At 41.6% G+C, this 15,666-nt stretch overlaps 1 protein-coding gene and 1 long non-coding RNA gene across 3 annotated transcripts; both read right to left on the reverse strand.

The window, feature by feature from the left end:
• Nucleotides 1-2,856: 2,856 nt before the first annotated feature.
• On the reverse strand, nt 2,857-15,124 carry LOC131235023 (uncharacterized). Of its 2 annotated transcripts, XM_058232101.1 has the most exons (4): nt 15,011-15,116; nt 12,388-14,701; nt 5,311-5,618; nt 2,857-3,364 (listed from the first exon to the last, which is right to left on the reverse strand). In XM_058232101.1, exons 2-4 carry the CDS (start codon nt 14,589-14,591, stop codon nt 2,997-2,999), a joined length of 2,880 nt encoding a protein of 959 aa, XP_058088084.1. In that variant the 5' UTR covers nt 14,592-14,701; nt 15,011-15,116; the 3' UTR covers nt 2,857-2,996. The 2 variants fall into 2 exon arrangements, with proteins under 2 accessions (XP_058088084.1, XP_058088083.1); XM_058232100.1 differs by having other exon boundaries at nt 12,388-15,124.
• Nucleotides 10,985-12,381, reverse strand: LOC131235024 (uncharacterized). Its single transcript, XR_009165892.1, has 2 exons — nt 11,881-12,381; nt 10,985-11,678 (listed from the first exon to the last, which is right to left on the reverse strand). It is a non-coding gene; the product is annotated as an uncharacterized LOC131235024 (long non-coding RNA).
• Nucleotides 15,125-15,666: the final 542 nt, after the last annotated feature.

A 15,666-nucleotide genomic window follows, 5' to 3' on the forward strand; every position in this document is an offset into this window, starting at 1 on the left:
GTATCCATTTGGAGGCCGATGAGTTAGCTCAGTTTGTTTATTCTCTTGGGTGCATGGCGTGCTCGTTTTCTTCAACTTATTTAGGACTTCCTCTTTGCTTGGGAAGCCCAGCTAAACCCTTATGGGATAAGAGTTGTGGAGAGGTTAAAGAGGAAGCTGACGAATTGGGAGGGTTGGTTCGTGTCAACCTCATCAAAGCTGCTTTCTCTAACTTAACGCTCTACTTTATGTCACTTTTCAAGTGCCCTTAGGCGGTTCTAGCTCGTTCCAAATGGCTTAGACGCATGACTTTTTGTGGAGGGACACAAGAAAAGAAGTTCCACCTGTTAGACTAAGGTGAGGTGTAAGCCTTTCAACGAGGGAAGGGCTGGCATTAAAATGTTGAAGGAAATGAATATGGCCGTATTGGGAAACAGTAGTGGCGCTTTGGGAAGGAAAGGAGAGCATTGTGGAGGGAGGCAATAGCAAGCAAATATAGGTGCCATCATGGTGGGTAGTGGACCAAGGAATGCTCTTTCTATAGAGGGTCAGCAATATGGAAAGGAATCTATGGGGGTGAGAGTAAAGTTCAATGAATGCATAGGCTTTTGCTTATGGGAATGGGAAAATATTCAATTTTGGGAAGATATTTGGAGGGACAACTTACCACTCCATGTCAGTTATCCGTTATTAGCCACCCTTGCTCTGGACCAAAATGTTATGGGCGCTAGCTCCTATGCTATTTGCAAAGGAAAGTGGTTTGGACCCCGCCGTGCCACCGAAGCCTTAGGGATGACGAGTTGGTGGAGTTGATCCCCCTTCATTGCTAAACCTCTGTCGCTCGTCTAATGAAGAAAGTGACAGAATAATTTGAGTTAAAGACAAATCACGCCACTTCCCCCAAAGATAGCAGTTTTTTAATGGTTAGTGGGCAGGAAAAGAATCATCATTGTTGACAAGCTTCAAAAGAGAGCTAGGATCATCCCAAATATTATGGTTGGCTGTCCTAAGAAGATTCACTCTGGCAAAGTCCATGCCTCTTGATATTAGGGGTCATCTAATGGCGTGGCACGGTGTCTACTGCTCCTGGCTATTTTATGGTCGATTTGAGGGGGGCAAACAATAGCTGTTTCCGTAATGATAGTAATGGGTAATGGGGAGGGACGGGGGGTAGTCTTTATTGCCTCTTCTTTTGTTAAAATGTGGGCTGTGTGCATTTGGCTACTTACTATTTGGTCTTTTTGTTGTTTTTAAACATGTATTTTGGTGCCACCTCAGCCCCACCTACTTCAATGAAAGTTTTTGTGCTTTAAATTTAAAACCCAAAAAAAAAAAAAAAAACAGAGAGAGAGAGAGAGAGTTGTATCAAATGGTCACTGTTGAAACCGCACCAATTTTCGTGTGGCCCACCGTGATGTTAATGAGAAATGCACATTGTCCCCTAGTCACGACATTATCGAACTGGGTGTTTCAACAACACAGCGTGGAGACTTCCGTTGAGTTGTTTTAAAAGCATACTAGGGTGTAGCATTAATCTCCACCTCACTCACGCTCCCAGGATCAGATTGGTGTAGCATTAATTTCCACCACACTCACGTTTCACAAGAGAAACTCCTATATATTTGCTTTACTTTTCAGACCATGCCCTAAAATAAGCTCGCAAAACAGATTAGACAGCCTGGATATACAATGCATACATTGAGGTGAGGTGGGGTCATGGCCAGGGTGGCACCCACGTAGCTGGATTGGCAGTCACAAGTAATCCGCCAAGCAATCAATATCAACTGTAATCCAGGCTAGCATTAAGGCTGTAGGAGAGATCCGCTTCCAAAAGAAGCATCACTCAACCATCTGGCACCCAGGAGGCAGTAGGAGACACATGGACATATTGCGACAAAGGGCGCTGAGTGGGCCACTGGTGATCCACACAGGAGGCTGTAGGGGGCAGACGGGCATATTGCAACAAAGGAACCTGAGTGGGCTACTGGTGATCCACATCCACTTAATGGGAAAAGACCAGTCTTAACATAGTTTAATGTTAGAAACCAAACCTACTTTTCTACATACTGGCTAATAAGTAGCTTGTTTACCAAACCATACTTATTTGCTGAATAAGTAGAAGCCAAGATAAGCTTCTTAGCCTCGAGAGGATTACATCACTGGGGTCAACCAATCCGTGAGACTTTTCAGGTATGGCCGGTCAATGATGGGGCCCAAATCACAATGACAGACTTTTACATGAATTCTGGCATGCATCATGCTACACATGCAGTTTGGTAGACCAAAAAAAAAAAACTAATTATGCCTCACTGAACTGATTCAGAGACTCATTTTGTTAATCCACAACTTAATCCCATTTGCAGCAGATCTTCGTTCATTTTCAAACGGTCAACTATATGCACTACCCACCTATAACATAGCTATTTCAGAGACTCGCGGCAGCACACACAGCAACCCCAAAAGGATGCAGGCCCCCACAGATCTTCCCAAATGACAAGGACAAGAGAATCATTAACTTGATTGTAATTTAAAGATCCGAAACCACATTGATGATTTTCTTTCATTGAATAGCAACTGAATTGATCACATACAACAATGCACATTAACATAAAATGCTATTTTTGTCCGCTCATGTGTCACTTCACCGGAACATCCAAGCTATGGAAAGGATGGACCACAACCTTCTCACCGGAAGCAGAAATTGGAACAATCCACTCATCAGGTGGGCCACACACATGTATTGAGTGAGACCAGCTGTTCATTTAATTTCAAAGGTGCAGTGCAGCCCACCTAACAAAGGGACCATCATTCAAGGTGATCTTCTTAAGACCACGGCCCACCTTTTGTACAAGGCTGATGTTATACAAAAGTGAGACATCAGCAAAAATTAAAACGGTGTATGTTAAGCTAAAAGACAGGGTTGTGTATGATCATTTCTCAATCAGTAAACATCAACGAAACAAAAAGAAAAAGAAAAAGAAAAGGGTCAGCCTTACTTACAATAGCAGATAAATCTGTCACACTTCGGAATCAGCTACAAGAGGAGCATCTGCAATGGCTTCAATGTCCTTCATGCTCTTCACCACACACCTTTTCTTAGTTTCAAAGTCAAGCTTATCCAAGTCCTCAGCAATCCCCATGTACCCGTAGAGAAGTAGCTCTGCCTTCTCCACCAGTGCCTCTCCTCCACCCATGCCTTTGCCACGTTCTTTGGAAGCAATCTGCTCAAACTCCTTCCTCCCGCGCTTGTTCTCAGCATAATGCTTGTTAAGCCTCTCCGCTTCTTGTAATCCGGAAAATGTTGGCATGAACTTCACCACCAGAATGCTATGGTTCGCAGGCTTCCCTCGGCATACCTTGGCCTTTCCTGCACCAAACCCCATCTCTGCAACCAGGGAACAGAAGCAAAATCAGTGGAGATGTGAGAAGGAACATTACTGTCAACAGCCAGCGAGAGATGATGACATGCCCTTTGATCCTCTAATCATCAATTTTGCTAGGCCATCCAAGTCATGATGCATCATGTGGGACCCACCCTGTAGCTCACCAGCTCACCCATACCGAAAATAGGGCAGTGTGGGGATAGACATGTATCAAAGAAACAGACTGTCTAAGAGGACTGTCAACTGTATGCATCCAACACAAATTTGTGGAGTGGACCAGACTAGCTACAAGGCAGCAATGGCTAGGGCATCTGCATTGTGGGGCCCGCCTGATGCATGGCAAGATATTCCACATATAGCATGTAATAGATGAATGTGGCAGGCAGCTCCTGTGCTTGGCATTTAGCAAAGCTCTGAATCATTATAAATTTGGGACAGAGAATGTCTTGCCAAGTGAAAGCTGCAACCGTGGAGATCTCCTGTCATGATATTAGATTTCATGGATCAAATCCATATCTTTTGTGTGACACATGCAATTGGAAAATCATTTAAACAACAAAATGTGCCTGCTTGCCAGAATTGCCGTGTCAACAGAAACAAGAGGCATATTGTTCAGGTCATTATGTTATATCTGGCCCACATCTTCCACAGTAGCATATGAGGGCTTTAAATTATTACAAGAGGAGTCCAAGGGTTAATAATACAGACCATTAGTCTATTGTCCCACCATGGATGACAAATGTCCCCAAAGATCTCCCCCAGATTGGGATATCCCAGTGACCAATGTTAGGACCTTTTTCACTTGAATATAGACTATCTATCCATATCAAAAGGTTAAGATCCACAACCCAAGGATGCCTATAGCATATTCGGGTCCTTTGTAGAACCATTAATCTGATGGATCCCACAGCGCATGTATACTCAGTCTCAAACGACGCCCTTTTGGGCTTTCCACTTGCCCTGAAGTGCCTTCAACTTGGACCAATTTACCCTAACCAGTGCAGTTTTTGGGCATGTCCAAAATATTTCTACTAACCTTCCATCTTATTAACTTTATGGTTGTTAGGATAATAGCATTAATTGTTGGAAAACTAATAGCTTAGCATTTTCAAATCAGCACATGAAGTATGTTCATCTGCCAGACGAGTGCCTAGGGGTGGCAACGGGCCGAGTTTGGGCCAGGCTAGGCCCAAGCATGGCCCAGCAATTAAGGTCCAATGCCCATGCCTAAGCATGAGCCTAGCACAGCAAGCCCAAGCCAGAGCCTGAAAAGATTTGGTTGGGCCTGCACCCAAACCGTCCTGGCCCAGCCCTATAATTGCTAAAATCCCAATTTTCCACTTTTGTTTCTTTGAAAGAGATCCCGATTTTCTATTTTCCACTCGGATGTCCCCAATATATCCATTGATGAAGTGGGCCACCCATGCACAAAGGAATCAACGCTTCAGAGGAATAAAATCAATGGCGTACATTCAAGATGCATGGGTTGCCTAATCAAGGATAAGAATAGAATATTCGTGGGCTATAAGACGTACATATGAAGTCGGATTGGGCCAGGATGGGTCGGGCAAAAACGACTTGAACCCAAGCGCGCCCGAAAATTGATCAGGCCATGCATGCCAGGCCCACATGCCAAGCTAATAGGTTCAAGCCCAGTCCAAAGCGGTGTTGGGCTTATTGGACCGGCAAATTGCCTGGCCCATTGCCACCCTTGCAGTTGCAGGTGCCCCTCCCTGCAGGAGAGCACTCGGTTGATCGAATAAGTACAGCGGGCACACCTTATGAGGAGCCAAAATCCAATTCCCAAACAGAATATTTTCTGCAGTGCCATTTAATGGCCCACAGAAGGTACCCAATTACCATTTAGCACTACACCTAAACTGGGCCATAAATATCATGATAGTTCAATAACCAACAGAAATCATGGGTAGTAAAGCAAGTCACAAACCTCTGAGTATTTCCTCCATTCTTTCATTGGTTACAACCACCGGTGTATCGTTGTTCTTCTTTCCAATGGAACTGTTGTGAATGATCACGAGTGGGGGCCATAGAATGAGGTCCACTTTCAGAGCTGAAGCTTCGGCAATAGGCATGGACTGGTAGGCCTTCCCAGTGTCAGGGGCAATGAGACTGTTCCACCCCATCATCACACAGATCGCTTTGTGAAGGCCCAAGTGATCTGTTCTTAAGCCGACCTTGAGGGAATTGAATGCATGGGTTACCAAGCTGTGTGTGTCCCCAAACTCCTTCGAGAGGCTGAATAAATAAGGATCGAGAGATTAATTATCAAAAGGGCATCCTCATTTCAGACAGGATCGATAACATCAACAAAAGAGAACCAATAAATCCCAACCTTTGGATTCTTCATTTTGGATGGTTAACAGAAATTTTATTGAATTGAAGTAAATGGCAATATGTCAAGAAATAGAACTTCCAATACCAAGAAATCATCAACCCCCTCTCATTTGACACTCTTAATTAACTAAAGCCAAACACCAAACTAGCACAAGTAAGCGAGAGGACATATTTACTAAATCTAGTAATCTATTTATCATGAAACCAGCCCATCATATTTCAAAAATCTTAAACCACAATCAGAACTCCTAATGCTCTTCAATTGTTCTTAACAAGCAAAGCCAATGTTGTCCTCTACTATATCCCTGCAAAGTTGTTGTGTCACAACTCATAAGTGATCACCTAGGACCAGGCAAGGTGATGATAAGTTGACCAGGCAAGCTCCTAAAATACTTTAAAATCGCCAGGAGTTATAACAACCTAAATGATCATAATCATGGCAATAGATATAACAACCAAAATTATCAAAACCTTGGCAAAAGATATAGGTCCCATCACCTAGGCCAAAATGCCTTGACTACTGTGGTCCCTAAAGACAAAAACCTTTCTTGCCTAAAAAGTACTCAAAACACAAAAAGAAAAAAATAATAATAATAACAGACAAAAAGAAGAAACTTGATTTGAATGTGTTTAACCAGGTAAATAAACACCAGCTAAGAGGAAAAGCATCTTAGCCGAAAACAAATGGTACATTAATTAAGCTAATGAAATATCAACCACAAAAGCTATAGGTAACAACAACCACAACAAAAAGAAATCCATCATCATCATCATATTGGCCTTTCTCCAAGCAATTTGGGGTCGGCTTTTAAACGGTGATTGGTAGAAGTACTACAACTGGCTGCCCACCAGACATCAACCTTCCTCGTTTACTGAAGCTCTGGAGCCAACCAAGGTAGAGGTCAATTTGACAACACTTGTACGCCAACGCAGTCTCACTTTAGCCCCCAGCCTAGATAATACATGTACACCCAAAGAGGGCAATCACGCAAATGAGGGCCACCGAGAGGCAGTTGCCAGACATCTGCTGAGCACGAGGTGCACACAACCAATGTTTTCAATATCAGCAATGACGGATGTATCACACCCTTGGGATACAGAAACACATCAGTTATCGCATGCGAAATATCAGATGCATCACATAATGTTGTGCTGTTTTGGGAAATTGGTCGAATTCTTCCGTGAATCTTCAAGGGATGTTAAAAAAGACATCATTACGCACTTAGAAATCAAATGATCACAAAAAACATGTGGACATAATAAGTTTTCTTTGTATAAGATCCTACACTATGCATTGTTTGACAGAAGTGATGCAATTGTATTGAAAATCAATTCATGTCATTTATAAATCTAAGAAATGGATTAGAAGTGGAAGATTTGACAGAAGTGATGCAATTGTTTGGTAATATAAAAAAAATTTGAATTTTTCAATTTTTTTTGAAAAACCCAAGTGTTGTTGTTGGCAATGTTTTAAATATCGACGATATCAGCCGATATATCCCACAATACATCTTGTATCCCACCTGTGCGATACAAAACGCATAGGTAATGCCAATATATCCAACCTATTCGATCTAGTGAGCATTTTCGATTTTCAATCCATGTTTTTGTTGTAAATCATGTTAAACCAGTGTCAAATGGTTACAAATCTATGATTCTTCATATTTTTCATGAAAAATCATGGATTTGGAACTTCGATTTCGAGATTTCGGGGAGATGGATCAAGTTGCAGAAAATTGAGAAAAATTTAAACTTATCAATTTCTCACAAATCAGTTGCAATTTTTGTATCCAAACACAAAATTAAACATGTAACATGATCTAGTGATTCTTTTTTTGCTTTTGAATGCATTGCTTGTGTTTCCATACATGTCTTCTTACGTTTATAAATTATATGAATAGACTTTGAATATACTTGCATCAGTTCAGTTGGAAGCGCATATATTAGGACCCCATACAAAGGAAACCCCTATAATGTGCACTTTTTTTTTGTAATGTTTTGATTTATAAGTGGGTATTGATGTCTTTTTCAATAACCCCTGAATTTTCATTGAAAAATTTGACCAATTTCCCAATGTTCTCATGTTTCCCAACAATAGTGATACATTACTCAATACAACTAATATATTCCATGCGATAACCAATATGTGTCCGTATCCCAAGGGTGCGATACGTTACGCGATAATGATATTTAAAACATTGGTTGTTGGTATCTATGTATCGACAATAATATGCGATACATTGCGATACACTCGGGCACACAGATCTACCACCATTGGACCAAAAAAGAATGATGTATGGTCTTCTACCAAAATGAAAATGTAAAGTAGTTCCCAGTATTGCCAATGTTACCAATAGTATAAATCGTTACCAATAGTATAAATCGATATGATCTGTATTGCAGTTCAGAGATACAGATACAGAATGTAATATAAAAAACACACTGCCGGCCGATATCATTGATGATATCACTGGTATCACGCGATATTTCCGGTATCGTGAGATATCAGTGATAGTCCTTTGAAACAAATATATTGTATCATCAATACATGTAATAATATTGCTGATATTATCATAGATATGAGCATTAAAACCTATGAAATTCCAGAAGAAGAAAAAACATTATTTTAAAAAAATAAAAATAATTGGGGTTCTCTTTCTAGGGGTGTTTTATATTAGTGCATTGTATGTGCTGAATTGTTGAATAATTTCTTAAAAACAAAGTGCATTAAAATCATATTATTAATTAAATTAATCCTAAGTTGTGATCGTGTGTCTTTTAACATCTCATAAAATTTCACTGAAAAAACCCACTTTTTTCCTAATGTTTCCCTCAGACAATGATACATTCCCAAAACTATGTGATATTAATGATAATGATATTTTGAACATTGACGAAAAGTAATCAGCATAACCTATGGCAGCTCAACTCAAATGTCAACACAGAAAGTTTAACTTGACAGATTAGCAATCATAATCATATCAATAGTACATAATTTGATTGTTGTTTCATGCTGGGGTAGAATCCTCTAAATAAGATCAGAACACAACCTAATGCTGATATTTTAACTACTAACACTGCTTTTAACTTGGTTATGGAGTGGATGCCTGTAGTCAGCTCCTAATGGATTACTAGGTATGAGGAAACCACAGAATTGTCCACAGTTGTTCATAATAAACAAAGCTCCCAGATAATTTAACTCTGTTTGCAAGTGTGTATGAAGGACATGTACCTTATGTCCCTCTCTAGCAGAGGTCAGCATTGCATCATGACTTATTTTCCTAAATTTTAGCTATGAAAAGTTCTACCATAAACATCACAAAAAAGTGTCCACCTAATAAGAATGCATCAACAATTGCATTATGAAATGGATGCAATGGAAACTAACAAATCTGTATCTCCTGGGAAGTTCAGTCATGTGCAGTATAACCTTCAGCAACAACTGCACAAGGCACTGAATGCAAAATCAGTACCACTTAAAGTTCAATAATACAGACAAACCATATGCCTCGAGCGAGCAAGCTTCCATCATAGGATCAAATGGTGGCAACTTACCTGTAGAGGGTCATTCAACTATAAAAGAATGCCTTCTGCTGTCATGATGTTAGATATCATTTGAGGGTCAGAGTCAAATCATTCACATTCAAAACCCAGTGCAGATGTTTCAACAATCCTTTGACTGAAAGGGTAACATGGTCCATCAGAGTCTGCAGGTCCCTTCATGGATCCCCTGCAATCCATGCAACTGGGTCAAATCATTGACATTCAAAACCCAGTGCAGATGTTTCAACAATCCTTTGACTGAAAGGGTAACATGGTCCATTAGAGTCTGCAGGTCCCTTCATGGATCCCCTGCAATCCATGCAACTGGGTCCCATCTATTTCTTTGCTTACAATGAGCTTTTTAATTCCAGCAGCACTCACAATCACTGCAGAGGCAAATGATGGTTTCCCAAATCCATACAAGCCACAATTGACTATTAATTGGTTTAAGAACTCCTTGACCAGCGTAGAAGGTTGAGCCAAGATGCACTAACCGAGTGGTTAGTAAGTGTTAGCACGGGCAGGAAAGCAGTGACAGATCACCCAATGTTGATGATCAGCAGTTAAATAAAGCAAGTTGGTATGGATGACATCTGAAAGGGATCATCAGATTTCTAACTTGGCAGCCAATCGAGATTACACTTCATTGTTCTCAAAACTTTTACATCCAGCTTGAACCAGCAGGTCAATTTCTTGGGCCCAAGAGTTGCAATCCGCAAAATACTCCTTGAAGAACACCAATTTACCAGTCATATCAGTGCAACAAGTAGTATAAACTATAGCCCTCTGAACATATTGAAGCATTTCAACACCTTTTGCATGCCTGCACTCCATCAGATAAGGGATCTTTAAAGAATTAGAATCCTCGAATTTTCATAATGTCCTCCCTTTTATATGGGCCAAAAATATCTTGATGGACATCCCAGCTCCAATATTTCCTCAAAATCCATACTCGGCAGAGCACAGCAGCATCTTAAATAACTTGCCTGTAACTAGAACAGAAGTTGCAAACGAAACCTGTAGACTAGATCCTCCTAAACTAAACTGAAGTCCTAAAAACATAATTCAATGATCACTTAATGCAGCCTCCTAAACTAAACCGAAGTCCTAAAAACATAGTTCAATGATCACTTAATTCAGCGGAAAATAGTAAGATTCCTGATATGTGCATGCGGATCATAAAATTAACCCTAATGCTTGGAGGCAAGCAACAGATGAAATGACATGTATGCAATTTCTGAATCAAAATATGGGGAGGAACAAGTCCTCCTGTTTCAGAAACAAATCTTGACAGATTAGCAATTTTAATCGTATCAATACTACATAATCTGATTGTTGCTTCATGCTGGGGTAGAATCCTCTAAATAAGATCAGAACACAACCTAATGCTGATATTTTAACTAATAACACTGTTTTAACTTTTAACTTGGTTATGGAGTGGATGCCTGTAGTCAGCTCCAGATGGAAAATCTGCCTCTCTCACTGCAAATTACTCGACGGGTAGAAACCACAGATTTTTTTAATTTTTTTTTACCTTTTTTGGTAAAGGTGGAAAACACAGAATTTTATTTTATTTTTATTTTTTTGTTCACGGTTGTTCATAATAAACAAAAAAGCTCCCCAGACAATTTAACTTTGTTCACAAGTCTGTATGAAGACATGTACCTTACATCCCTCTCTCACAGAGCTCAACATTGCATAATGACTTATTTTCCTAAAAAAAATTTATCATATAATGGGAAAAATAGCTAAGAAAAGTTCTACCATAAACATCACAAAAAATCGTCCACCTAATAAGAATGAATCAACAAACAATGATTTGAGTTATTAAATGGATGCAATAGCAATTAACAGATCTGTATCTCCTACAAAGCTCAGTCATGTGCAGTATCACCTTTAGCAAAACTGCAGAAGGAACCAAATGCAAAATCAGTACCATTTAAAGTCCAATAATACGACATATCATATGCCTCAAGCAAGCAAGCTTCCATCATAGGACCAAATGATGGCAGCTTACCTGTAGAGGGTGGTTTAACTAGAAAATAATGCCTTTTGCTGTCATGATGTTTGGCATATAATTTGAGGGTCAGAGTCAAATACTTCACATTCAAAACTCAGTGAAGATGTCTCAACAATCCTTTGACTGTAATAGTAACATGGTTCATCAGAGTCCGAAAGTCCCTTCATGGACCCCCTGCAATACATGCAACTGGGTCACATCTATTTCTTCGCTTACAGGTAGCTTTTTAATTCCAGCAGCACCCAAAGTAACTGCAGAGACAAATGATGGTTTTCCAAATCCATACCAGCCACAATAGACCATCACTTGGTTTAAGAACTCCTTGACCAGTGTGGAAGGTTTAGACGAGATACACTAACCGAGTGGTTACCAAGTGATTTAGTCTGCAAGTCCCTTCACTGATAATCAGCAATTAAATAAAGAAAGTCAATATGGATGAAATCTGAAAAGGATCATCAGATTTCTAATTCAGGCAGCCAATTGGGATTACACATCATCATTCTCAAAACTTCAATATCCAGCTCAAACCAGCAGTTCAACCAATTCTCGGGACCAAGAGTTGCGATCTGCAAAATGCTCCTTGAACGAATACCAACTTACCATTCATATCAGTGCGACAAATAGTAGAAACTATAGCCTCTGGACATACTGAAGCATTTCAGCACCTAAAAAGGTTACACCTTCCCCTGCATGCCTGCACTCCATCAGACAAAGGATCATTAAAGAACTAGAATCCTTGACTTTTCATAACTGTCCTGCCTTTATATGGGCCAAAAATCTCTTGGTGGACATCCCAGCTCCAATATTTCCTCAATCCATACTCAACAGAGCAGCAGCATCTTACGTAACTTGCCTGTAACTAGAATAGAAGTCGCAATCGAAACCTAGACACTAGATCCTCCTAAACTAAATTGAGGTCCTAAAAACATAGTTCAATGCTCACCTGATGCAGCTGCAAATAGTAAGATTCCTGATATGTGTCATGAAATTAACCCTAATGCTTGGAGGCAGGCACTGAATGAAACGACATATATGCAACTTCTGAATCAAAATATGGGGAGGAACAAGTGCTCCACTTTCAGAAACATATCTTGATAGAAGACAGACCTGCCACATACGCTGCAAAGCAGGTTACCAGCTTTTCCTTGCTCCCTGTACCTTTTTTGCTGAGCCGGACTCTCATTCAACTGTTTAGAAAACCGAAGGAAGGCTCTATGGACCAGCTGCTTGAACTCCTCTGAGCCTTCTGGTGGATCAGCCTTCTTCTTCACAAGTGGCACTGTATCTTCTAACATATCACAATCGTGTGCATTGGCACCACCATGCCTCTCTTCTAAGGCTCCTTTACGAAATTTGTATGGTCTGAAAAAACCTTGTCTTTTGTCGAATGGAACTGAATTATGAATGGCTGAAGGACCAAGTCTCAACCGCCTTTTTAAGCTAAGTTCTCGGCTGCCACTAAGACGGGATCCAATGAACCCACCTCGCACATGTACTGGTAGATCTTCAGATGGCAGTGAATCATCAGATATTGATATTCTGCATGAACCATCAATTATCCTCCCAGGCTTTCTATATTGGGTGCGTCCAAAGCCCAATCTTTGGGATGGTGATGGCCCGATCCGGCCTTCCAGAATCCTCCGCTCAGCACTGCCACTCCTCTCGGGAATCCGTCTCGATATATTGTGATTATGTGGTAATACACTTCTCAAATTATGCCTATCCATCTCATCTATGGCATGTTTTCTTTTCATTGTCCTCTCAGATGGATCATAAACACCTAGCTCCTCCGCATTCAACCTTCGCTGGGGCCCTTGGGGGTTCACATCAGTTCTGAACACATCTGGATCATGTTCTGATCTCAATGGACTCCTCAATCTTTCTCTGTAATCTGCTACATCTGCATCTCTTCCAAAAACATAATCTCCTCCAAAATAAGTGACATCACGATCTCGGGATGCTTCCGTTCCGAACTCAAGATGTGTGCTTCCAGAACCAAAAAGTTCCCCACGTCGATCTGTTGACAGAGGGACTCTATTCACATCGTGGTAGTCTGAGACTGGATCTCTTTGTAGAGAATAGTGATCCCATGAGCCATTGTCTCTGAGAATTCTGCGTGAAGTCTCAGCGTCGTCTATCCCATCTCCAGTATGATCCATGAAAGTTGACCCCAATGCATCTCTGCTATAGTAGTCCCCTCGAGCATTCAGCTGCATCTTCTTGTATAATTCATCAGACAAAAAAGGCAGATCATCCCTATCTCTTCGACCAAGTTCAGGATACCTATAATCCCGAGACTCATCCCTGGATGGGCTAATTAGGTCCCGCTGATAGGATTTCAGATCTTTCGATCGCATCTCAGGGCCATTCGTTGGGTCAAAGAGTTCTTGCCTCCCACCGTACCCTTCCGAAATGTCTGTGAACTTGCCACCGCTGCTCCTACCAAACCCAACCGCTGATGGTAGATGCAAATGCTCACGATACGAACTGAGGAAATCATCCCTCCCAAGGCCACTCGAGGTATTTCCAAAAGCCTTAGACTGTGAAACAGATGGCAGTATTGTAGGATACGAAGCATCCCTAGAATAGAACAATCGCTGTTTCTCTTCTTCTTCCTCATAAGGTTCTCTCACCAATAACTTGTTTGGATAGCGAAGGTCTTTCTCTTCGCGGAGGCCAACATTCAAATTAACCCCCGAAGACGACGCGAAGGCACTACTACCACCATGTTTGCCAGGATTCAATCCTGACGACAATGCATAGGCACCATCTGGAGGTAGTGAAAAGAAGGTCCGAACCGACCCATCTTCCAAGCACATTGATTTTTGAAGCAGCATCCCATGCCCATCGAGGCCCGATGACCCGTTTCCTTGGAAATCTTTATCCTTTCCAGGCCTTGAAGTACTACTACCTCCAATACCATCTCCACCGCTGACACCAACGTGCTTCAAGTTAGGGTTTCCTTCAACATCGAAATCAAAGTATTTACGCCGGAAATCAATGGGTGTAGAGTCCTGGCGAAGGTAAGCCTCATCAAACTGGCGCAAGCGCACCCCACTGCTGACGTCTCGACCTCCATCCAAATGCCGAGCAAAATCTCTCCTTTCAACAGAAGCGCTGCGCCGATCCCCGCCATCCAAAACCCTCCGAGACAGCCTCTCACGCTCCGGTGGAGGGCTGTGGCGTTCCTTCCGGTAAGGATTGGAACGCCATTCAGATCGGTGGTGTTCCCGAATCTTCGCTGCTGAAGACGACGGTGGAGATCGGATCCTAACACTGGCACTGCCACCTTCAGATCTCCGAGACCGCATCTTCCAACCTCCAGAAAATATGATTTCAGGAGAGAAGTAGTCGCCAAAAAGCGACCGAATAAAACAAATCAGACAGTAGATACAAGCTGTGATTCAACGAGGACAAAGCACTGAAAGGAAACACGCGATCGTGAAACGCAACCCAAAACCTTAGAAACGCAACCAAACCCAACGTGCAGACAGTGAGAGAGACGGGTGGAAAAAAATCGTAACCCTAGAAAATTCCCAGTCGGATACCCTAACACTAGAAAATTCAGTCAGGCATTTTCATCAATTGAAGATAATCGCCTAAAATGACAGAATCGGCAGAGGAAAAATTCCTAACCCTAGAAAACGGAACGCAGCAGATCACAAAGGGAAGAAGTGAGGGTTTCTAACAATCGAGATTCGATGAAAGAGGAGAGAGAGATCGATCTAACCTTTTGAAGTGAAGATCTCATCTTCATCCATCTCTCTCTTTCTCTCTCTCGTGTCTTTTTTCTTTCTTTGGGGGAATTTCAGAAACCGTTTGCGTTTTAGAAATGAAAAGTAGCTAGAACCAAAATAAAAGGCGCGCCTTTTGTAGGCTCTTGCTCCCGAGGATATGCTTAGCGTCCTCGAGCTTTTTAGCGGTGCAGATTCAGTCAGGGTCAGGTCGTGACCGTGGCCCACCTATATGGGATACCGATTGCCAGTAGCTGATGGATGGTGCTCTGTGAGCCCATCATGATGTATGTGTTTTATCCCCTCCGTCCATCCAATTTTTTTGGGATCATCTTAAGGCGCGAGGCTGAAAACCGAGGGAGATTCAACTCTCACGTAGAACACCCGGTGGTAGACTCCCCAGAGTTTCAACACCCGATCAAGGGTTCGCGCATACCTTGGTGGTAAATCCCACTACGGTGTGAGTGTGTGGGGGTGTGTGTGCGTGTGTTAAAATAAATAAATAAATAAATAAAATCTCTCGCGTGGAACACACGGCAGGAAACAGTGGTGGGTGAAAGCCCACCATTAAAAATTTAAAGCAGGTTACAAAAGTCATCCATGAAGCTCGTAATTGCGTTTTCCCTTCGTCATGGAATGAGTTACCTAATTA

Source organism: Magnolia sinica, chromosome 19, assembly GCF_029962835.1.
Source record: "Magnolia sinica isolate HGM2019 chromosome 19, MsV1, whole genome shotgun sequence".
In the NCBI taxonomy this organism is placed as follows: Eukaryota; Viridiplantae; Streptophyta; class Magnoliopsida; order Magnoliales; family Magnoliaceae; genus Magnolia; species Magnolia sinica.